This window comes from Salvelinus fontinalis, chromosome 39 (assembly GCF_029448725.1).
Source record: "Salvelinus fontinalis isolate EN_2023a chromosome 39, ASM2944872v1, whole genome shotgun sequence".
Classification (NCBI taxonomy): domain Eukaryota; kingdom Metazoa; phylum Chordata; class Actinopteri; order Salmoniformes; family Salmonidae; genus Salvelinus; species Salvelinus fontinalis.
Genome location: NC_074703.1, coordinates 6,710,152 through 6,735,984, shown reverse-complemented (window position 1 = coordinate 6,735,984; position 25,833 = coordinate 6,710,152). Strand labels below are relative to the sequence as shown.

At 43.0% G+C, this 25,833-nt stretch overlaps 1 protein-coding gene across 2 annotated transcripts in view; it reads left to right on the top strand.

Annotated features, from left to right (window-relative positions):
• The window catches only part of LOC129838312 (voltage-dependent calcium channel subunit alpha-2/delta-1-like), a gene marked incomplete at its 5' end in the record, with an annotated part of 56,583 nt that overhangs the window by 9,534 nt on the left and 21,216 nt on the right, over positions 1-25,833 (top strand). For both annotated transcript variants that reach the window (XM_055905219.1, XM_055905218.1), the window contains 13 exon segments: positions 3,324-3,404; positions 5,681-5,764; positions 5,879-5,953; positions 9,334-9,405; positions 9,517-9,588; positions 9,684-9,745; positions 12,039-12,115; positions 18,055-18,115; positions 18,719-18,816; positions 21,853-21,934; positions 22,185-22,247; positions 22,921-23,036; positions 23,272-23,343. In XM_055905219.1, the coding sequence (XP_055761194.1) occupies positions 3,324-3,404; positions 5,681-5,764; positions 5,879-5,953; positions 9,334-9,405; positions 9,517-9,588; positions 9,684-9,745; positions 12,039-12,115; positions 18,055-18,115; positions 18,719-18,816; positions 21,853-21,934; positions 22,185-22,247; positions 22,921-23,036; positions 23,272-23,343 (1,015 nt within the window).

Sequence of the window (25,833 nt, the reverse complement as noted above, 5' to 3'; positions counted from 1 at the left end):
AAGTTTACATTAAAGTGTACCAGGGTTGGGATCATGTTTACATTAAAGTGTACCAGGGTTGGGGTCAAGTTTACATTAAAGTGTACCAGGGTTGGGGTCAAGTTTACATTAAAGTGTACCAGGGTTGGGATCATGTTTACATTAAAGTATACCAGAGTTGGGGTCAAGTTTACATTAAAGTGTACCAGAGTTGGGGTCATTTCCAATTTAAACTGGAATTCCAATTCAATTCTTGAATTCACTCGTGGAGAATTTACTTTGAAATAAATTTTAATGACATTTTTTCAAGTTATGTAATTGGAATATTTTTACTTTTTTTATTGGAATTGAATTGGAAATGTAAAAACATTTAATATTTTGGAATTTAATTGGAATTCAATATTTGTACATATTTGTACAACTTTACCCCAACCGTGGAGGGTAGAACTAATGCAAACTTGGGTGTCAAAGGCTTCAAATAGTGAAACAAATGTACTTCCCAATACTACAGTACCACCAGCCAAGACACTGTTGACTATGGTTAATGCACATACTGTATATAAACTTGCTAAGGGTGTCCGAGAGTCTAACTAGTGACGCAAATACAATTTTCCAATACAAACACCAGATACCTAGTTCTAAAAATATCACGTATCAAGTTCATATTTTACATGAACACACACTTTCTGGTTCTAGAAATAGCTCATATCAAGTTCAAGTTTTGTATGAACTTCAACAGTGGATAAGGCAAGGACCGAGTGCACTGAAACAAGCTGTCAAAATATATGTGTAATATAAATCAACCAGTATTGATTTCTATTGAACAGCAGCGGAGCCAAGTCAGAAACAACCCAGTACACACGGTGGGACTGGCTTCAGAACAATGTTTATACTGAACAAAAATATAAACGCAACATGCAACAATTTCAAAGATTTTACTGAGTTACAGTTCATATAAGAAAATCAATCAATAAAAAATGTCACTAGGCCCTAATCTATAGATTTCACATGACTGGGAATACAGATATGTATCTGTTGGTCATAGATACCTTAAAAAAGGTAGGGGAGTGGATCAGAAACCAGTCAGTATCTGGTCTGACCACCATTTGCCTCATGCAGCGCGACACATCTCCTTCGCATAGAGTTGATCAGGCTGTGGATTGTGAACTGTGGAATGTTGTCCCACTCCTCTTCAATGGCTGTGCGAAGTTGCTGGATATTGGCGGGAACTGGAACACGCTGTTGTACACTTCAATCCAGAGCATCCCAAACATGCTCAATGGGTGACATGTCTGGTAAGTATGCAAGCCATGAAAGAACTGGGAAATGTTCAGCTTCCAGGAATTGTGCACAGATCTTTGCAATATGGGGCTGTGCATTATTATGCTGAAACAGGAGGTAATGGTGCGAATGAATGGCATGACAATGGGTCTTAGGATCTCGTCACGGTATCTCTGTGCATTCAAATTGCCATCGATAAAATGCATTTGTGTTCGTAGTCCGTAGCTTATGCCTGGTCAGACCATAAACCCACCGCCACCATGGGGCAATCTGTTCACACAACATTGACATCAGCAAACCGCTCGCCCACACAACGCCATACACGTGGTCTGCGGTTGTGAGGCCGGTTGGACGTTCTCTAAAATGACGTTGGAGGCGGCTTATGGTAGATAAATTAACATACAATTATCTGGCAACAGCTCTGGTGGACATTCCTGCAGTCAGCATGCCATTTGTGGCATTGTGTTGTGTGACAAAACCGCACATTTTAGAATGGCTTTTTATTGTCTCCAGCGCAAGGTGCATCTGTGTAATGATCATGCTGTTTAATCAGCTTCTTGATATGCCACATCTGTCAAGTGGATAGATTATCTTGGCAAAGGACAAACACTCAGTAACAGGGATGTAAACAAATTTGTATACAAAATCTAAGAGAAATAAGCTTTTTGTGCCAACGTAACATTTCTGGGATCTTTTATTTCAGCTCGTGAAACATGGCACCAAAACTTTCCATGTTGCGTTTATATTTTTGTTTTGTATATAACGTGAAGTTGGAGACATAGTAAGATGGATGTATAGTGTCAAATCCAACAGCATGACACAGTCTCAGTGCAATAAGGACATCTGATTCCAGATTGCACCATGACAGGTTCAGAGGGCATTGCACATTTCCAGTAAGCACACATAACACGATGAAGACCATCCAGACGCACTAGAGAGATGGTGTCTTCCCTGTCGTGGTGATGGAGGCTGTCCACCTCATTACTGGAAACAGATGCTTCTCCAGCCACACGTCACAATAGCGGCCCACTGTGTGTGCTCACACACACACACACACACACACACACACACACACACACACACACAAGCAAACCGGCACTCACACACATACACACACACCACATGGCCCTGTGTCTGGTTACCTGCAAAGACATGTCATTTTGAGTCCATTCATTTCGGGGAAGATTTCTTTCTCGTTTTTTCCCCGGATCGTTCCATAGTAAACAATGTTATATGATGGAACATGGAAACGTGACGTTTTCTCTATCGGATGCACTTTCATCCCTTATCCACTGTTTAAGTCAGGACGCAACTTGACTTTGATATGAGCTACTTTTAGAACTAGACAGCTGGTGTTTGTATTAGAAGGGTGTTTGCGTCACTAGTTGCACTCTGACACACAGAGCAAGTTTATAATACAGTATCTACACTTACCATAGTCAACAGCTTGACACCCTGTGTATGCCTTGTTGTCCCCAAATTCACACTGTAAATACTACCCTGCACAGCTTCCCATTATTTCTGCTATTTGTATTTAGAACTAGATAGCTGGTGTTTGTATTGGAAAGTGTATTTGCGTCATTAATTGCCCTCTCTGACACCAATGGAAAGTTAGTTTTATGGACTCTCACTCTAATCTGTCTTGTGTTCTTGCTCCACAGGGCTAGTACATTAGCCTGGTCCCATATCTGCTTGTGCTTGAGTTTACAACACAAACAGATATGGGACCAGGCTACTATTTCATTACAAGTACTATTGCATAGAGAATGCATAGCAGAGGAGGCTGGTGGGAGGACTTATAGGAGGATGGGCTCATTGTAATGGCTGGAATGGATTCAATGGAACGGTATTAAACGCATCAAACATTTTGAAACCACATGTTTGTCTCCGTTGCATTGATTCCAGTCCAGCCATTACAATGAGCCCATCCTCCTATAGCTCCTCCCACCAGCCTCAAATGGTGCATATTATACCTGTTGTTATCAGTCTGATAAGACCGGTAGGGGTGTTGACATGCTGTTCTAAAGGAGACTGACTGAAAATACATGTGATCTGGTTTACAGGAGCTGGGTCTGGTGATCACAGGAACACTTCCCGTCTTCAACAAGACCAACACCAAAGCTGACAAAGAGAGGGGACTACAGGTACAGCGCTGACTGGCTGGCTGGCTGGCTGACTGACTGACTGACTGGCTGGCTGACTGACTGGCTGGCTGGCTGGCTGATTGATTGACTGGCTGGCTGGCTGGTTGACTGACTGGTTGACTGACTTGCTGGCTGACTGGCTGGTTGACTGACTGGTTGACTGACTGGCTGTATGACTGACTGACTGACTGGCTGGTTGGTTGACTAACTGACTGACTGGCTGGTTGACTGACTGGCTGGCTGGTTGACTGACTGCTATCTGACTGGCTGGCTGACTGCTTACTTGCTTACTTACTAATTTACTTGCATTCCCGCAATGAGCTTTCAGAAGTGTGTTTGATTTGCACAGCAGTATGTCCCAGAAGCAGGGAGTTGATGACCTCTCAGCCAGGTTCACCTCCAGAACTGAACACTGGGTCACACCACAGGACTGGGAACAGTGCGTTAACTGCCTTGCTCAGGGGCAGAACGACAGATTTTTACCTTGTCAGCTCAGCAGTCGATTACGATGTGGGTCCTTTCTTCCTCTACTATCTCCTTGTTGAGGTACTTGTCAGCCATTTTGCTGATATAGTGTCACTCTTCAAAGGCTGCCCACTCTGTGCCACAGGAAGCAACGGCATCTGATAACAGTAGCTAACTGCTTCAAGATGATGCTATTTGGTATTTTGGTATTTTATTAGGATCCTTGTTGTGAAATCCTCAGCTACTTTTGCTGGGATCCACACTAAACATAGACAATTAGTGGACAAGAACAGCTCAAGTACAGAACTACATACATTTAAAAACAGCACACATAGCCTACGTATCAATACATGGATGGTGTTTGATGGACCTGTCATGACTAAAGCCAGGCTGAGAATGACTCGTTAATGAGTCACAGTAACAACAAGGATTTCTAAAGGACATGTTTTATCTCCACTGTGCTCTTCACTTTGGAAATGTTTTTTAAAGTCGCCAAGGGACTTGAGTCATCGGAGTAAAATTGTTTTTGTGAATGCCTGCTGTGTGTGTGAAGCACTAGGGGTCCCTCTGAGTGATATACTACTGTGTGTGTGAAGGACTAGGGGTCCCTCTGAGTGATATACTACTGTGTGCGTGAAGCACTAGGGGTCCCTCTGAGTGATATACTGCTGTGTGTGTGAAGGACTAGGGGTCCCTCTGAGTGATGTACTGCTGTGTGTGTGAACCACTAGGGGTCCCTCTGAGTGATATACTGCTGTGTGTGTGAAGCACTAGGGGTCCCTCTGAGTGATATACTACTGTATGTGTGAAGCACTAGGGGTCCCTCTGAGTGATATACTACTGTATGTGTGAAGCACTAGGGGTCCCTCTGAGTGATATACTACTGTGTGTGTGAAGCAGTAGGGGTCCCTCTGAGTGATATACTACTGTATGTGTGAAGCACTAGGGGTCCCTCTGAGTGATTGATATACTACTGTGTGTGTGAAGCACTAGGGGTCCCTCTGAGTGATATACTGCTGTGTGTGTGAAGGACTAGGGGTCCCTCTGAGTGATATACTACTGTGTGTGTGAAGCACTAGGGGTCCCTCTGAGTGATGTACTACTGTGTGTGTGAAGAACTAGGGGTCCCTCTGAGTGATGTACTACTGTGTGTGTGAACCACTAGGGGTCCCTCTGAGTGATATACTACTGTGTGTGTGAAGCACTAGGGGTCCCTCTGAGTGATGTACTACTGTGTGTGTGAACCACTAGGGGTCCCTCTGAGTGATTGATATACTACTGTGTGTGTGAACCACTAGGGGTCCCTCTGAGTGATATACTACTGTGTGTGTGAAGCACTAGGGGTCCCTCTGAGTGATGTACTACTGTGTGTGTGAACCACTAGGGGTCCCTCTGAGTGATATACTGCTGTGTGTGTGAACCACTAGGGGTCCCTCTGAGTGATATACTGCAGTGTGTGTGAACCACTAGGGGTCCCTCTGAGTGATGTACTACTGTGTGTGTGAACCACTAGGGGTCCCTCTGAGTGATTGATATACTACTGTGTGTGTGAACCACTAGGGGTCCCTCTGAGTGATATACTACTGTGTGTGTGAAGCACTAGGGGTCCCTCTGAGTGATATACTACTGTGTGTGTGAAGCACTAGGGGTCCCTCTGAGTGATATACTGCTGTGTGTGTGAAGCACTAGGGGTCCCTCTGAGTGATATACTACTGTGTGTGTGAAGCACTAGGGGTCCCTCAGAGTGAGGTACTATATAAGGCTTTGTTTTGGTCTCATACCACTTTTCCTTGTTTGTTTTTTTCTCCCAGAGGCCCCAAAACCAGCTGATCCTGGGAGTGATGGCTATCGATGTGTCTCTGGACGACATCAAAAGACTAACGCCAAGATTTACAGTAAGTACGCACACACACTAGCACATACCCACATAGCCTATGTTAAGTATCCAGAACTCCATCAATACCATCGACACACACACTAACTATCCCGTCTCTTTCTATCTCTTGTAGTTTGGACCAAATGGCTATTACTTTGCCATTGACCCCAACGGTTACGTCTTGCTGCATCCCAACCTCTGCCCAAAGGTACAGCAAACACACACACACACACACACACACACACACACACACACACACACACACACACACACACACACACACACACACACACACACACACACACACACACACACACACACACACACACACACACAACTACAACACTCATATGTTCCTTTAATCACAGTATGCTGCACAACCTTGTTAAGCAAAGCCCCAATATATCTGTTAGCAAGGCATGGGAGATTTAGCAGCCTGGCGTTAGCCTACCGTTAGCCTAGTGTTAGGCTAGCATAGCTTAGCATTACCCTAGCGTAGCCTAGCCACCCTTAGCACTAGGGGAAGCTAGCCAAACAAAGCTATCTCGGAAAAGGTCACCATATGGGTTTGTGTAGAGAAGGTTTGCGAGGGACACTTCATGATTTCCACACAACAAACAGAGGGAGAACATGGAGTTTACGCCCACGTAGCCATGTGTTTCACATCAGTCTTTAGTTTAAGGTCCGCCTCACAGCTTTCCCGTAAACTGCCCTGAGGAAATATGTCACTGGTGTTCTTGTATCAAAACATCATTACTGTGCATTAAATAAAAACACAAGTATGGGTAAATACTTCAGATACATGCTGTGGTTTGGTGATATTAACTGACTTGCCTAGATAAGGAAAGATCAAATTAATTATATATACAGCTCCACATTGATCTGGTACTCCCTGTATATAGCTCCATTCTTGTGTATTTTGTTTAATTCCTCGTGTTAGTTACTATTTTATATTATTATTATTTTAACTCTGCATTGTTGAGAAAGGTTAGTTAGCAAGCATTTCACTGTAAAGTCTGCACAAGTTGTTTTCAGCACGTGATGAATATAATTTTATTTGATATTTGGTGAAAACTTGAAGATGACAACTTGTGGTTTTCCCAACAATCCTTCAATCCAATCCAAGTCACTTTAAGAACAAATTCTTATTTACAATGAAAGCTTAGGAACGGTTGGTTAACTGCCTTGTTCAGGGGCAGAACGACAGATTTTTAACTTGTCAGCTCAGGGATTCGATCTAGCAACTTTTCTGTTACTGGCCCAATGCTCTAACCACTAGGCTACCTACCTCTCTATATATATAGGGAGTACCAGTACCATATCAATGTGGAGCTATATACAGGGTGTACCAGTACCAGATCAATGTGAAGCTATATACAGGGAGTACCAGTACCAGATTAATGTGGAGCTATATACAGGGAGTACCAGTACCAGATCAATGTGGGACTATATACAGGGAGTACCAGTACCAGATCAATGTGGAGCTATATACAGGGAGTACCAGTACCAGATCAATGTGGAGCTATACACAGGGAGTACCAGTACCAGATCAATGTGGAGCTATATACAGGGAGTACCAGTACCAGATCAATGTGGAGCTATATACAGGGAGTACCAGTACCAGATCAATGTGGGGCTATATACAGGGAGTACCAGTACCAGATCAATGTGGGACTATATACAGGGAGTACCAGTACCAGATCAATGTGGAGCTATATACAGGGAGTACCAGTACCAGATCAATGTGGAGCTATATACATGGAGTACCAGTACCAGATCAATGTGGAGCTATATACAGGGAGTACCAGTACCAGATCAATGTGGGACTATATACAGGGAGTACCAGTACCAGATCAATGTGAGACTATATACAGGGAGTACCAGTACCAGATCAATGTGGAGCTATATACAGGGAGTACCAGTACCAGATCAATGTGGGACTATATACAGGGAGTACCAGTACCAGATCCATGTGCACAGGTATGAGGTATTTGAGGTAGACATGTACATGAAGCCAGGGTAAAGTGACTAGGCATCAGGATAGATAATAATAAGTTATTTGAGGTAGATATGTACATGAAGGCAGGGTAACGTGACTAGGCATCAGGATAGATAATAATAAGGTATTTGAGGTAGAAATGTACATGAAGCCAGGGTAAAGTGACTAGGCATCAGGATAGATAATAATAAGGTATTTGAGGTAGATATGTACATGAAAGCAGGGTAAAGTGACTAGACATCATGATAGATAATAATAAGGTATTTGAGGTAGATATGTACACAAAGGCAGGGTAAAGTGACTAGGCATCAGGATAGATAATAATAAGGTATTTGAGGTAGATATGTACATGAAGGCAGGGTAAAGTGACTAGACATCATGATAGATAATAATAAGGTATTTGAGGTAGATATGTACATGAAGGCAGGGTAAAGTGACTGGGCATCAGGATAGATAATAATAAGGTATTTGAGGTAGATATGTACATGAAGGCAGGGTAAAGTGACTAGGCATCAGGATAGATAATAATAAGGTATTTGAGGTAGATATGTACATGAAGGCAGGGTAAAGTGACTAGGCATCAGGATAGATAATAATAAGGTATTTGAGGTAGATATGTACATGAAGGCAGGATAAAGTGACTAGGCATCAGGATAGATAATAATAAGGTACCTGAGGTAGATATCAAATTGTATTTGTCACATGCGCTAAATACAACATGAGCCAGACCTTACAGTGAAATGCTTACTTACAGGCCCTTAACCAACAATGCAGTTTTAAGAAAAATAAGTGTTAAAGTATATACTAAAAGAAACTGAAGTAAAAAATGTATAAAAACAAAAATAAAAAAGAATAAAATAGAGAAATAACAAACAATTAAAGAGCAACAACAAAATAACAGTAGCAAGGCTGTATACAGGGGGTACCGGTACAGAGTCAATGTGCGGAGCACAGGTTAGTTGAGGTAATATGTACATGTAGGTAGAGGTAAAGTGATAAGTACATGAAGACAGGGTAAAGTTGGCACATAGTTTATCTTTGTATGTTTGTGTTTGTACCTTGTCTGTATTAAATGGTTAGTTTAGCTCCTGTTAATATCTCAACTCATATTTCATAAAGTTTGTTTTGGAGTTCTGGTGCTGTATCTGTCTAGGCTCATGATGAAGGGTTCACGGACAAAGATTGAGACAAATCCTGACTGGAAATCATTTTCATCTGGACATAGGGAAATGTTTGCATGACTAATTGGCAGTAAGCAAAATAACCATAATATTTCAAATAGGCAGGTAGGCTGTTTTTTTCACAGGTCTGTTCTCTATTGCATGACTAATGCCACCCTTAAAGGTCATTTCACATAGACTGTCTTAAATAATTCCTGGGTGAACTCTTTCCTGGGTTGATTCAATCTATAAAACACTCTGCACTCCCTGTCTCTCTATCACTCTCTCTTACTCTGTCTCGCACTTTCTCTCTCGCACTTTCTCTCGCACTTTCTCTCTCGCACTTTCTCTCTCTCTCTCTCTCTCGCTCTCTCTCTCTCGCTCTCTGTCTCTCGCTCTCTGTCTCGCACTCTCTGTCTCGCACTCTAGAATCCTAAATTTCAGGAGCCTGTAACTCTGGACTTCCTGGACGCTGAGCTGGAGGATGAGATTAAAGTAGAGGTAAGATGGAGACCACTGACGGTCTTCTTCAATGCTTCCACCTTTGTGTCCACATTCTATCCTGTTGTGGGTTGAACTTGCTCCTAAGAGCTAAGTGTTTTTTGTCCTCAGATAAGAACGAACATGATTAATGGAGAAACCGGCCACCGCACCGTACACACACTAGTGAAGTCCCAGGATGAGGTAAACTAAAACATGATGGAAAAACAAAAACACATTTTTAGACTATTTCGGGGTGAGCTGTCCCTTTGGTGACAAATGTGTGTTCTGCTCCACAGCGGTACATAGACCGAAGCGAAAGATCGTACACATATGCCCCTGTAAAGGGTACAGATTACAGGTAACAGCTACATGTACTGTATTTGTACCCCTACCTGAGTATACCATGTACAGTATTCATTTTTAGGGCCTTTTGAGTTTTTATTCTGACCACGTGACTTGACCAAGAAAACTCTCATGGGTCAAGAGTCTGGAGTTTTACCTGGTCAAGGCATATAACTAGGTTCCATAAAAACTCAGGGCCCTATCTAGAAGAACAATAGGGGTCACTGTTTTCATCTCTTATGACTACTAGTAGTGCACTGACACCTGATCAATGCAACCGCTTGAGAGGTCGTGGCCATAGAGAATAACAGGGGCCTCTAGTGGCCAAAGGCAGTTTTAGCACAGGTAGCGCCATTGAGGGCTTCCAACATTTTAACGCAGATAGAACAAGGAGCCAGATATTTCACCGGAAGTGTAAATTTGAAGTTTCCTGGTGACATTTCCACTCGCCACCAAAAATGGTGATGAGAGGAAGCCCAGTGGCAGGCAGTGGGAGAAGATGGAGCTGGATGGATTTTGGCCGATATTCTGATAATTTCTCATCGATTTTTAAGCATTTGATACAGTTTTCTGTCCCCAAGACTAGAATATTTTACAGAGTGGACTATGTTTTCTAGACTACCCTTTGCCAAGGTTTCAAAATGTTTCGTTGTTTAGAAGGGGTGTAAGGGCGAATTGAGCTATTGCACATGCACACTTCAGAGTATGTGTTCCCTAAGGGAAATATGCAAATACATGCTAGAACACGCCAATGGGATCTCGCTAGCTCGTGCTTGTCTCTGTCCTCCTCCTTGCCTGTTCTGCCCACTATAATGAATTTGCTCCCATTGGAAATGACAGTCTGTGGTCTATCTTGGGTTAGTTATGCAAATCTCAGATTTTAATGTAGTCAACTGGGTGGACATCCAACTTCATTGGCTGATCCCTCCTGGTGACCCTGTTGGAGTTATGTCCAACCGGGTCATCAGGAGGAATCAGCCAATTGTGAAGAAGAAAATGTACTACTTCGAAATGGAGATTGCCTCAATGACGCTGCCCATGCTGTAACAGACACAATAATGGCACAGATACAAAGATGAGTCCTCTATCTAGTTAGGAGAGCGTTTTAACTAATCCTAACCTTAACCCAATTCTCTTAACCTGTTAAGTGAATTCTCCTAACCTGCTGCGTAAGTTCTCATAACCTGCTACAAACAAAGTAACTTCTGGTTGTAGCTGTGTACCACCTAGTCCAAACCCTTTTGAGACAGTCCTAAATGTGTGTGTGCCACCTAGTCCAAACCCTTTTGAGACTGTCCTATATGTGTGTGTACCACCTAGTCCAAACCCTTTTGAGACTGTCCTATATGTGTGTGTACCACCTAGTCCAAACCCTTTTGAGACTGTCCTATATGTGTGTGTACCACCTAGTCCAAACCCTTTTGAGACTGTCCGTAATGTGTGTGTACCACCTAGTCCAAACCCTTTTGAGACTGTCCTATATGTGTGTGTACCACCTAGTCCAAACCCTGTTGAGACTGTCCTATATGTGTGTGTACCACCTAGTCCAAACCCTTTTGAGACTGTCCGTAATGTGTGTGTACCACCTAGTCCAAACCCTCTTGAGACTGTCCTATGTGTGTGTGTACCACCTAGTCCAAACCCTTTTGAGACAGTCCTAATTGTGTGTGTACCACCTAGTCCAAACCCTTTTGAGACAGTCCTATATGTGTGTGTACCACCTAGTCCAAAACCCTTTTGAGACAGTCCTATATGTGTGTGTACCACCTAGTCCAAACCCTTTTGAGACTGTCCGTAATGTGTGTGTACCACCTAGTCCAAACCCTTTTGAGACTGTCCTATATGTGTGTGTACCACCTAGTCCAAACCCTTTTGAGACTGTCCTATATGTGTGTGTACCACCTAGTCCAAACCCTTTTGAGACTGTCCTATATGTGTGCACTAAACTGGAGCATGCAGATATCTGGAGCAAAATAAGAAATATTGCATTTGAATGGGGAATGATAACTTTTACAAAGTTGCGAGGAGTGAACTGTACATATGATAAATGTACTTATAAAAAAAAGCAAAGCAAATGTGTTCTTTGTTAGAACTGTGCAAAATATGAAAATGTTGTGGTGTGTGGCATGTAAGTGTGTGTGCACCTACTAATCTCTGTGCGTGTGCACCTATTCGTGTGTGCCTATTATTCTGTGTGTGTGTGTGTGTGTGTGTGTGTGTGTGTGTGTGTGTGTGTGTGTGTGTGTGTGTGTGTGTGTGTGTGTGTGTGTGTGGTGTGTGTGGTGTGTGTGTGTGTGTGCTCCTCCCAGTCTAGCCTTGGTCCTTCCAGTGTACAGCCTGCATTACATCCACACTACTATCGGAGACACCATCACCCAGGCCAAATGTAAGTAGCATTCTAAATCCCTTTAACCTCCAGACCTATATCAAGGCACGACCTTTTATGCAGTAAACATTTCCTTTGCATATACAATCGTGGCCAAAAGTTTTGAGAATGACACAAATATTAATTTTCACAAAGTCTGCTGCCTCAGTTTGTATGATGGCAATTTGCATATTCTCCAGAATGTTATGAAGAGTGATCAGATGAATTGCAATTAATTGCTAAGTCCCTCTTTTCCATGCAAATGAACTGAATCCCCCCAAAACATTTCCACTGCATTTCAGCCCTGCCACAAAAGGACCAGCTGACATCATGTCAGTGATTCTCCCGTTAACACAGGTGTGAGTGTTGACGAGGTCAAGACTGGAGATCACTCTGTCATGCTGATTGAGTTTGAATAACAGACTGGAAGCTTCAAAGGAGGGTGGTGCTTGGAATCATCGTTCTTCCTCTGTCAAACATGGTTACTTGCAAGGAAACACGTGCCGTCATCATTGCTTTGCACAAAAAAGGGCTTCACAGGCAAGGATATTGCTGCCAGTAAGATTGCACCTAAATCAACCAATCAGGAACTTCAAGAGAGCGGTTCAATTGTTGTGAAGAAGGTTTCAGGGCACCCAAGAAAGTCCAGCAAGCGCCAGGACCGTCTCCTAAAGTTGATTCAGCTGTGGGATCGGGGCACCACCAGTACAGAGCTTGCTCAGGAATGGCAGCAGGCAGGTGTGAGTGCATCTGCACGCACAGTGAGGCGAAGACTATTGGAGGATGGCCTGGTGTCAAGAAGGGCAGCAAAGAAGACACTTCTCTCCGGGAAAAACAAAAGGGATAGACTGATATTCTGCAAAAGGTACAGGGATTGGACTGCTGAGGACTGGGGTAGTCATTTTCTCTGAATCCCCTTTCCGATTGTTTGGGGCATCTGGAAAAAAGCTTGTCCGGAGAAGACACAGTGAGCGCTACCATCAGTCCTGTGTCATGCCAACAGTAAAGCATCCTGAGACCATTCATGTGTGGTGTTGCTTCTCAGCCAAGGGAGTGGGCTCACTCACAATTTTGCCTAAGAACACAGCCAGGAATAAAGAATGGTACAAACACATCCTCCAAGAGAAACTTTTCCAAACCAGCCAGGAACAGTTTGGTGACGAACAATACATTTTCCAGCATGATGGAGCACCTTGCCATGAGGCAAAAGTGATAATTAAGTGGCTCGGGGAACAAAACATTGATACTTTGGGTCCATGGCCAAGAAACTCCCCAGACCTTAATCCCATTGAGAACTTGTGGTCAATCCTCAAGAGGCAGGTGGACAAACAAAAACCCACAAATTCCAACAAACTCTAAGCATTGATTATGCAAGAATGGGCTGCCATCAGTCAGGATGTGGCCCAAAAGTTAATTGACAGCATGCCAGGGCGGATTGCAGAGGTCTTGAAAAAGAAGGTCAACACTGCAAATATTGACTCTTTGCATCAACTTCATGTAATTGTCAATAAAAGCCTTTGACACTTATGAAATGCTTGTAATTATACTTCAGTATTCCATAGTAACATCTAACAAAAATATCTAAAGACACTGAGGCAGCAGACTTTGTGAACATTTATATTTGTGTAATTCTCAGAACTTTTGGCCGCAAATGTAGACAGAATGACAAAACAAATGTATACCACATAAGGGTTAAAGGAAGCCTCACTTTTCAGCTTGTCTGTGAGCACAAACACACTCCCTCTCTCTCATTCGCTCTCTCTCACACACTACACTTATTGTCACATGTGTACAAACTCCCCTCTCATGTCCCCTTCAAGCTGTGAGATTCCCATTAGTCAAATCATTGTGTGTTGTTAGACAGTCATTGGGTTAGGATGATGGGTCTTCCATAGGAAGGTCTGTGTTTCTGTCTTCGTGGTCTGGTTATCTCCTGTGGGTCTGTTTTATTCCCCTCTCCACACTCCACTGTCCCTTACCACTGGGATACACATACACACACACACACACACACACACACACACACACACACACACACACATACACACACACACACACACACACACACACACACACACACACACACACACACACACACACACACACACACACACACACACACACACACACACACACACACACACACACACACACACACACACACACACACACATACACATATACACACATATACACAGGTCTTCGTGGGAAGTTCAGTTTGTCTGGGTACCTCCTGTGGGTCTGTTCGGTCCCCCATGAGCACACACACAGACACACAATCTGTCTTACTTTCCTACCAGTCAGTCCCTTAGGTGATTGGGACGGTCCCTGAGTTGATCATCTGTCTTCTACAGTAAAACGGGAAACCCGTTTCTCGTACATCCTGTTCAAGCTGCAATGTTCTTATTCAACATTCAGAAGAATAAAATATTGTGTACCCCTGTTTGCTTCTTTCCTGTCCCCTTCTCTTTCCCGCTCCCCCTTCCCTCCTTCCTCTCCTGCTGACCTTCTCACCCCTGTCTTCTCCGTGTGTTGGAACCCCCTCAGTGGAATTGGGCAAGTATTCTCCTCCTGTACCTTACCTCACACCTTCCCTGTCCTCCTGCGCTCACACCTGTAGCATGATGAACTACAGTACCCATAATGCTCTGTTGTATCTTAGTGAAGACGTTCCTGGAACTAACATAATTGTGTCCCATGTCCTTACCAATACAACACCCTTCCTCTAGGCACACTGTCTATCTCTCTTCAACACTAGATTTGCAACTTTTCTGTTTACACTAACCTTCATGTGGTGTGGCCAAAGCCACATTCTTGCTTCCAGTGTAAGTGCAGATATTAGCATACCGTAAATACTGTAGTATATAGGCAAACCAAATGCTGTCTGCTGGTATTAGGGTAATGAATGTAATTTTTGCAGGGACATGTGGTGTGGGGGGGTATGTCGTGTAGTTGCCTCCCTCACTTCCTCCGGAGGTAGTGTGGGAGACATCTCCTGAAGAGAAAATCTAGATCTGTCTCTTTACACTACAGTATCTCTCCTGGACCTAGATTGTGTCATCAAAGTAGTGAAGTGTAAAGAGGTCCATAGTAGTGTAATGATGTTGTGACATACAAGAATCTGAGTCATGTAGATAGGGGTCTTATAACTGATTTAGATAGTGTTTGATCACACTGATTCAGCCCCTAGTCTGACCACACACAAGGAGAGCCTTGCATGCGATGCTGCTGCCCAATAGTGAGTGTGTGTATAAGTGTGTATTTTCACGAGCCTCTGTATGCATGTTGTTTATCCCACCTGCCCCAATGGCACTCAGATGTGGCTTTGCACTAACCCTCTAGAGTCTAGCTAGCAGGAAGAACAGAGGGGAGGATGTTTGCATTATTTTAAGGTGAACCCATAAAAGAGAAAGAGATGAGTGTTTGCCCAAAACATGACTGGACGGTTTCTCCCTTTTTTAGTTTCTCTTTTTTAATCATTCAGAGGTTTACAAGCTCGTAAAATAGTAGTCTTAATGAAAGACAGAAACCACCTCGTCCCCACAGAGCTCTCTCTCTCTCTCTCTCTCTCTCTCTCTCTCTCTCTCTCTCTCTCTCTCTCTCTCTCTCTCCTCTCTCTCTCTCTCTCTCTCTCTCTCTCTCTCTCTCTCTCTCTCTCTCTCTCTCTCTCTCTCTCTCTCTCTCTCTCTCTCTCTCTCTCTCTCTCTCTCTCTCTCTCTCTCTCTCTCTCTCTCTCTCTCTCTCTCTCTCTCTCTCTCTCTCTCTCTCTCTCTCTCTCTCTCTCTCTCTCTGTCTCTCTCTCTCTCTCTCTCTCTGTCTCTCTCTGTCTCTCTCTGTCTCTCTCTCTCTCTCCTCTGTCTCTGTCTCTGTCTCTGTCTCTGTCTCTCTCTCTCTCTGTGTCTCTCTCTCTCTGTGTCTCTGTCTCTGTCTCTCTCTCTCCTTTTGTGTGTACCAGTATCCTTTGCTATTGTCTCCCCTGTGTGTGGGTGTGTGTCTCATGTGGTCGCTGAGTCACATAACAGACTAACAGTCTACTTTATTGAGAGAGTGGCCATCCAAAACACATTGGTTGGGGTAGGCTCCATTTAAATTCAGCCAGAACCGGAAGTGATTTGAAATTCCAATTCAAGATTCGAAAAATCCTTATTGACAATAATGACGCTGATTCGATTTGTGATTTTAATTCACTTCCTGGTTTGACTGTCTTGTAATGGTATCGGCTTGCCCAGCCCTGTAACTAAACTCTCCAACCTTTCACCTTTCACCCCTAATTGTACAAATACTGTACAATTGAATATCACTCTAGGTTGCATGTTGACATTCTAAGTGTATGTGATTGCCATGGAACGTTTGCTTTCAACATGGTTTCCACATCTTTCAGTGGAGTTCCCTAAAACATGTCTCTGGTTCATTGAAAATCTGTGAATCTGTGTGTGTCTTTTGTGTTTGTATACATTCATTCACATTCTTAAAGACACTGTAGGTGGAGGCAATCTATGATTTCAAAAAAAGTGACAAAATAAACATGGGGCTGTCATTAATGTCTTTTAAATTATACTTCATGTAATTGAAGTATTGACGATGTACCAAGAATCTACACATGGACATCATTATTTTCCAACAATTACTACCAAAGACCTCACGTACTAGTCTAAAGTCTAGCCCATGAGGTCATGACGAATACCGCACCACAATATAATAATAATAAGCACCATATTTTAAACAATATCAAGGTAATATCCAAGCAATACAACAGGATGATGTTCCATGATGAATGTCTCTTCTATTCCTTTCCATGGCATCGTCGTATGAATACATTACTCAACACTAATAATCCCATGGATTCATCATTACCACTGTATTACAGTACAGAAAATATGATGATAATAGGAATTGAAATCAATGCCTTGAAAGCAATGCAATGTTATCGCTAGAACGCTCATTTTAAACCCTCTCGTTGCGTGCCCCTTGTAGCTTGATCTGTCAACATTTACATTTTGAGAAGAAACCTTTTGATGGGAATGCAATATTTTTATTCAAGGCCTCGCTCTGCGAATAAAATATATTGTTGACCTTTGACCCTTGTGGTTTTACCCTGTTTTTTTCTACTTTCCTTCCCTCCTTCCTTCCCTCGTTCACCCATGGGGATGCATCTCTCTTTCTCATACTCTCTCTGCGGGGATTTTGTCCACTCCAGGGGATGAGGGCAAGTATTTTTTTCTCCTCTTGTCTCTCTCCTCCTGTTCTAAGAGTCGTGTCTGTCTGCTGTTTTTCCCAGCATGCATAGGGAAGTTATTCCCACGCCAAGGTTCCATGTTGCCCACACGACCTGATTTACATCTGTTCATTAGAGATTGTCTCATACTTTCTTTTTCTCTGCTGTGCACTGCTATTCGTAGATTTTTCTAGACCTAGTTCTAGTCACAGTCAACTAAGTATAAACCCTTTACATAGAGTGTATTTCCTGTGTTGTCTTCTATGCTACCTAACCTAGTCTTTACCATAGTATTTACCACCTTTAAGATACAAAGTTCTAAGAGCCAAGCTCTTGGGTGGGGGGGTACGGTCACCCTGTGACGAAGGACAGAGGAATGTATACCCCCACCATGCTTTAAAATGAGGAGTTGACAGACAACACTTAACTTACATTCATCAAAGCTGTATCTCTCTATCAGACATGGAGTCATGTGTCTATACAAACTGTGGACCGTCTAGGACTGGGGATTGTCTTCATGATGTCTGAATCACCATGGCCCATCAGTTGGCAGTCTACTATTACAGTCAACAGAAGTCATTTATTCCATCAGCCATGAATCTCATCAGCATCTGTATCAATCAATGGTCATCATGTTAACTTGACATGAGTTATGTGTGATACTCTTCTTCCGGTTCCAAGGTCTGTGTATATGAATGGCACAGAGAGATGTTTGTAGGACTCACAGCTTTCTGCTCTTCTACAGTCTCTGAAAGCCTGCAGGAAGACAAGTTTGAGGAGTATGGATACACTCTCATTGCACCAAGGTAAGAAGAGTGACTGTTCTTTTTAGAAAGGTTTATTTACAGGTAACTGACAAAATCAAGGAAACGCCTGAGTAAATGAGGGATAACAAAGTATATTGACAGCGGGTTCTTTCACACAGGTGTGGTTCCTGAGTTAATTAACATCCCATCATGCTTAGGGTCATGTATAAAAAATCCTGGGCAGGCCATTATTTTGGCTACCATGGCTATGCCCCCATAGGATGACAATGCCCCCATCCACAGGGCACGAGTGGTCACTGAATTGTTTGTTGAGCATGAAAACCATATTCCATTGCTGTCTCAGTCACCAGACCTCAACCTAATTGAACACTTATGGGAGATTCTGGAGCGGTTCCTGAGACAGCTTTTTCCACCATCAACAAAAAAACAAATTATGGAATTTCTTGTGCAAGAATAGTGTCGCATCCCTTCAATAGAGTTCCAGACACTTGTAGAATCTATGCCAAGGCACATTGAAGCTGTTCTGGCTCATGGTGACCCAACGCCCTATTAAGACACTTTATGTAGGTGTTTCCTTTATTTTGGCAGTTACCTGTACATATAAATGTATAAGATTTGAGTTCGTTTTTTTTCATCCCATAGGGAGTATTGTAAGGATCTGAAGCCGTCTAAAAACAACACAGAGTTCCTGATGGACTTCAACGAGTACATCGACAGGAAGACTCCCAACAACCCACTGTGTGAGTAGCTAAGACCAGGGACAATCGGACACCTTCCCTGGGTTTCTCCCTTCCAACAAAGAGTAGCCAAGACCAGGGACAACCAGACACCTTCCCTGGGTTTCTCCCTTCCAACAAAGAGTAGCTAAGACCAGGGACAACCAGACACCTTCCCTGGGTTTCTCCCTTCCAACAAAGAGTAGCTAAGACCAGGGACAATCGGACACCTTCCCTGGGTTTATCCCTTCCAACAAAGAGTGGCTAAGACCAGGGACAATCGGACACCTTCCCTGGGTTTATCCCTTCCAACGAAGAGTAGCTAATACCAGGGACAACCAGACACCTTACCTGGGTTTATCCCTTCCAACAAAGAGTAGCAAAGACCAGGGACAACCAGACACCTTACCTGGGTTTATCCCTTACAACAAAGAGGAGCTAAGACCAGGGACAACCAGACACCTTCCCATGGTTTCTCACTTCCAACAAAGAGTGGCTAACACCAGGGACAATTAAAACCTTTCCTATGTTCCCTCTTCCAGCCACTAACCAACCACCATCCATGGGTTAACACTCACTGCTCAGAACTTGTGGTGAATAGATTGAGACATCAGTTACATTTTTACATTATTATTTGTTATTATTTTTTAACATATACATTACATGTAATGAAGCACTCGGTAATCAATTTTATCATGATCCTTTAATAATGATAATTTAGGCTCAACACGTGAAACATTTTGGTTGTTAGACCGTTGTTCAGTGGGCACTAGAACAGCATGGGTCTTGGACAGTATTGATGTCTTCATAGGAGGGCCAACTGAACCTGTTTCCTGGGGTGCCTATAGTGAACCATAGGTCTAGATGTCTGGAGTGACTGCTAAGTGCTATGCAGTCTACTGTATACAGAAGAAAGACAGTCAGGTCTCTCAATCTGTAGAACCTCTCCCTCCTTGTGTTGGCCTGTTTGATCCTAACTCTAAAAATCTGACCATCATACGTCTCAGGGCACATGTGTTAGATGCCTCGGCTTTGCCGCAACACACACACACAAACACACACACTCCACCAAGTTATATACCCCCGTATACCCCACCTACTGGTCCAATTACTGTGTGTTTGTGAGAAAGACCAGAACCCCATCGAGGTGAGAGTGCGAGCGGAGCAATAAAAGGGCCAAATCAGGCTTGCGCGCCGGAGCTTTCAGACCAATGGAGACTGAGTCTCCGACATCTGACCAATGCATTAGCAGTACATCACTCTCTGATATAATAGTAGACGTTAATTACTCGCCTCATTACTTTCTTTCCCCCCTCAAGTGTTTCCTAGAAATGTAGCAATGTCACTCAAAGCTCATGTTTATTGGTCTGATGTGTTGGTTTGAAAAGTAGTACTCCGCCATCTCAATTGGAAAGATACTCAGTCCTTTTTTCTCTTTCAAGTTTGTCCTAGAAATGCAGCGATGTCTCTCAAAAGTAACGTTTATAAGCTTGATGTGTGGTCTAGTCAGATTTTTAGGTTTGAAAAAAGTCACTTGAAACAATCAATTGGAAATAACCCTGTACAATTGGGATATTAGTTCACCGTAATTAGGATATTAGTTCCCTTAATTGTCCATTTCTGCTTGGGAGATTGATGGCCGTTCTCTGCAGGACTATAGACTGCTGTGTATACAGACCTTGTGGGATGTTTGGCATGGGTGGAGAGTGGGACATTACATGCTTTACTTGTTTAAGCCACTGCAGTGGCGGTGAAGTACATTAGAATTCCTGGCCTGCCTTCAATCAGAGGCCCCTAATGAAAACCACTGGGGCAGGTGGAGGGAACGGAGGGGGGATAAAGTGTTACACCAGCTGTTTTCTCTGATGTGTGTGTGGTGTGTTGTAAATGGAGGGTTACCGAGTCTCAACGTTAATGGACTGGAGCAGCGAAGGCAACGGGTTCAAAGTGCGGCTCGCGACAAAAAAAACGGTCCCCCTTTGATCGCGTAGTAGTCTGTGTTCAGTTGAGTACGTTTGTGTTGTATTGGTCATGTCGGACGTCTCTGAAATGACTTGTTACATTCCCCCAAACACACTCCAAGTGCACTTCTTTATTAAGTACTAGTTAATGACTTTACCTCATAATAATATGGTGGCTCACGTTACAGGCTCACGTTACAGAAGATTCAGAGACTTGTTCTGCTATCATGACAGCATTGGATGACACCATTGGAGTGCATGACCTCACACACAACTTGGAAAACAAGATGGGAATGTGTTTTCCCATTCTACTCTTTCTATCCATAATCTGATACATCGTCTGATCCATCATCTCTTTATTTTATCCCTCTCTTTCTTTCTCTCTCTCTCTCTCTCTCACATGAATCTCTCTGTCACCATCTCTCTCTACCTCTCTCTCATCTTTACCTCCCTCCCTCGCTCTCTCTCTTTCTCTTGGTCTCCCCCTCTCATCCAACTCCTCCCACATTACTCTCTATCTCTCTGTCCCTTCCTCTTTCATCCCTCCATCCCCCTCCTACTATTATATAAGTTGAGTCACAGCTTGTGTCCGTGGCTCTGACTCACGGTAGGCCTCTTGGTCAGCGTCTCAAAAACCAAAGGCAGGTTGATGTTTATTGTCATGAGTCTTGCCCTGAAGGCAGAACTGAGCAATATCCACTAGCTGGGCTAGCTGCAAGTCAAAATGTGTGCTTTTTAAAATTTAAGGTTAGGATTAGGCATTAAGGTTAGCAGTGTGGTTAGGGTTAGGTTTAAAATCGGATTTGCTGACTTTGTGGCTGTGGCAGCTAGTGAGCACTCTGCAGAGACGCCTCCAGGTCAAGATTCATGACAATAAATTCCAACCTGCAGACCAAACACACTGCTCTTATTAAGATGACTCAGTTTCATGGCCACTGTCTAAAGGTCAAAGAATAAAGCTAAATTGAATTGAAAAAGAACGAAAATCCTCTATACCGACAAAGATCAGATACTGATCACTCAGCAGGCAGGTCAATGGGTTTCAGCCTTCTGTTATTATTGAATCAAGCCCAAGTGATGTTGGTTCCTTGTCTTTCAGGCAACGTGGATCTGGTGAACAGATTGTTGCTGGACGCTGGGATCACGTCAGACCTCGTCAAGCAGTGGAGAGATCAGATGCCGTGAGTCAGCCAAACTATGTGCACGAAAGCACACAATACACACACAAAAGCATCATTCTTGTTTTAATCAAGTAGATTTAACTAAAAGGTTGTGGTTTGTGAAAGTTTATTCCACCTAGCTATGAACACAAACAAGGAAAAACAGATACACATTGTCAGCTTGCATGATTTAAACATACATTTTTGTGTTGTAACATGATGCACTGAAGGACTGGATACTTTTGTCATTGAATTTTCCTATTCCTTTCAGAAATGGAGTCCTGGCCAGGTTTGTGGCCACTGATGGAGGAATCACTCGCATTTATCCCAAGAGGTATTTTTCAAGTTGATATGTGATGTTTTATCGCTCTATCTCCTTTTCTCTCTCAGCTCTCTCTCAGCGCTCTCTCTCTCTCTCAGCGCTCTCTCTCTCTCTCAGCGCTCTCTCTCTCTCTCTCACCTCTCTCTCAGCTCTCTTCCTCTCTCTCTCTCTCTCTCTCATCTCTCTCAGCTCTCTCTTTCTCTGTCTCTGCTCTCTCTCTCTCTCTCAGCTCTGTCTCTCTCAGCTCTCTCTCTCTCAGCGCTCTCCCTTTCTCTCTCTCTCGCCTCTCTCTCAGCTCTCTCTCTCTCTCTCTCAGCGCTCTCTCTCTCTCTCGCCTCTCTCTCAGCTCTCTCTCTCTCTCTCAGCGCTCTCTCTCTCTTTCGCCTCTCTCTCAGCTCTCTTCCTCCCTCCCTCTCTCTCTCTCTCTCTCTCTCTCTCTCTCTCTCTCTCTCTCTCTCTCTCGTCTCTCTCAGCTCTCTCTTTCTCTGTCTCTGCAGTCTCTCTCTCAGCTCTCTCTCTCTATACATTGTTCTAATGATGATAACTACCTATAAAGCTTCATGTAGAGCAGTTCAACTTGATCAGTAATTTACATTCAGTATATTATGTTCTGTAGGCATGTTTGCTCACTTGATAAATCTGTAGTATTAATGTTGCTGCAGCTGAGTATGTGTGTGTTTTTCAGTGCTGGACTAGACTGGACAGAGGACCCAGAGACGTACGAGTCAAGCTTCTATAAGAGAAGTCTGGACAATGACATCTACATCTTCACACCAACACCCTACCAGGAGGACACCAACAGTAAGTCAAGGGAGTGTGTGTGTGTGTGTGTGTGTGTGTGTGTGTGTGTGTGTGTGTGTGTGTGTGTGTGTGTGTGTGTGTGTGTGTGTGTGTGTGTGTGTGTGTGTGTGTGTGTGTGTGTGTGTGTGTGTGTGTGTGTGTGTGTGTGTGTGTGTGTGTGTGTGTGTGTGTGTGTGTGTGTGTGTGTGTGTGTGTGTGTCCTAACTGACCCCTTCTGTTCCCTCTCTTGTCTAAGTGACTGAGGACTCAGTCCTGGTGAGCAGAGCAGTGAACCTGGACATTGATGGAGTCAGACTCAAACCAGCAGGTAAGGACTCTACACATCAGGGTCATCTTTAATTGGGCACACAACAGGTTCAAAAAAAAGTTAACATTTGCAATGGAAAACTGTCCTTGTAGTCCCCCGTCAGTGACTTGTTTCTGTCCAAAGAATTAAAGGTTGTGGTGGTTGTTTAGTTCAGACTATAGTGGAACTGTAATGTTGTGGTGGTTGTTTAGTTCAGACTATAGTGGAACTGTAATGTTGTGGTGGTTGTTTAGTTCACACCATAATGGAACTGTAATGTTGTGGTGGTTGTTTAGTTCACACCATAATGGAACTGTAATGTCGTGGTGGTTGTTTAGTTCACACCATAGTGGAACTGTAATGTCGTGGTGGTTGTTTAGTTCACACCATAATGGAACTGTAATGTTGTGGTGGTTGTTTAGTTCACACCATAATGGAACTGTAATGTTGTGGTGGTTGTTTAGTTCAGACTATAGTGGAACTGTAATGTTGTGGTGGTTGTTTAGTTCACACCATAATGGAACTGTAATGTTGTGGTGGTTGTTTAGTTCACACCATAATGGAACTGTAATGTTGTGGTGGTTGTTTAGTTCACACCATAATGGAACTGTAATGTTGTGGTGGTTGTTTAGTTCAGACTATAGTGGAACTGTAATGTTGTGGTGGTTGTTTAGTTCAGACTATAGTGGAACTGTAATGTTGTGGTGGTTGTTTAGTTCAGACTATAGTGGAACTGTAATGTTGTGGTGGTTGTTTAGTTCACACCATAATGGAACTGTAATGTTGTGGTGGTTGTTTAGTTCAGACTATAGTGGAACTGTAATGTTGTGGTGGTTGTTTAGTTCAGACTATAGTGGAACTGTAATGTTGTGGTGGTTGTTTAGTTCAGACTATAGTGGAACTGTAATGTTGTGGTGGTTGTTTAGTTCAGACTATAGTGGAACTGTAATGTTGTGGTGGTTGTTTAGTTCAGACTATAGTGGAACTGTAATGTTGTGGTGGTTGTTTAGTTCAGACTATAGTGGAACTGTAATGTTGTGGTGGTTGTTTAGTTCACACCATAATGGAACTGTAATGTTGTGGTGGTTGTTTAGTTCACACCATAATGGAACTGTAATGTTGTGGTGGTTGTTTAGTTCAGACTATAGTGGAACTGTAATGTTGTGGTGGTTGTTTAGTTCAGACTATAGTGGAACTGTAATGTTGTGGTGGTTGTTTAGTTCAGACTATAGTGGAACTGTAATGTTGTGGTGGTTGTTTAGTTCAGACTATAGTGGAACTGTAATGTTGTGGTGGTTGTTTAGTTCAGACTATAGTGGAACTGTAATGTTGTGGTGGTTGTTTAGTTCACACCATAGTGGAACTGTAATGTCGTGGTGGTTGTTTAGTTCACACCATAATGGAACTGTAATGTTGTGGTGGTTGTTTAGTTCACACCATAATGGAACTGTAATTTCGTGGTGGTTGTTTAGTTCACACCATAATGGAACTGTAATGTTGTGGTGGTTGTTTAGTTCACACCATAATGGAACTGTAATGTTGTGGTGGTTGTTTAGTTCACACCATAATGGAACTGTAATGTTGTGGTGGTTGTTTAGTTCAGACCATAGTGGAACTGTAATGTTGTGGTGGTTGTTTAGTTCACACCATGATGGAACTATAATGTTGTGGTGGTTGTTTAGTTCACACCATAATGGAACTGTAATGTTGTGGTGGTTGTTTAGTTCACACCATAATGGAACTGTAATGTTGTTGTGGTTGTTTAGTTCACACCATAATGGAACTGTAATGTTGTGGTGGTTGTTTAGTTCACACCATAATGGAACTGTAATGTCGTGGTGGTTGTTTAGTTCACACCATAATGGAACTGTAATGTCGTGGTGGTTGTTTAGTTCACACCATAATGGAACTGTAATGTCGTGGTGGTTGTTTAGTTCAGACTATAGTGGAACTGTAATGTTGTGGTGGTTGTTTAGTTCACACCATAATGGAACTGTAATGTTGTGGTGGTTGTTTAGTTCACACCATAATGGAACTGTAATGTTGTGGTGGTTGTTTAGTTCACACCATAATGGAACTGTAATGTCGTGGTGGTTGTTTAGTTCACACCATAATGGAACTATAATGTTGTGGTGGTTGTTTAGTTCACACCATAATGGAACTGTAATGTTGTGGTGGTTGTTTAGTTCACACCATAATGGAACTGTAATGTTGTTGTGGTTGTTTAGTTCACACCATAGTGGAACTGTAATGTTGTGGTGGTTGTTTAGTTCACACCATAATGGAACTGTAATGTTGTGGTTGTTTAGTTCACACCATAATGGAACTGTAATGTTGTGGTGGTTGTTTAGTTCACACCATAATGGAACTGTAATGTTGTTGTGGTTGTTTAGTTCACACCATAATGGAACTGTAATGTTGTGGTGGTTGTTTAGTTCACACCATAATGGAACTGTAATGTCGTGGTGGTTGTTTAGTTCACACCATAATGGAACTGTAATGTTGTGGTGG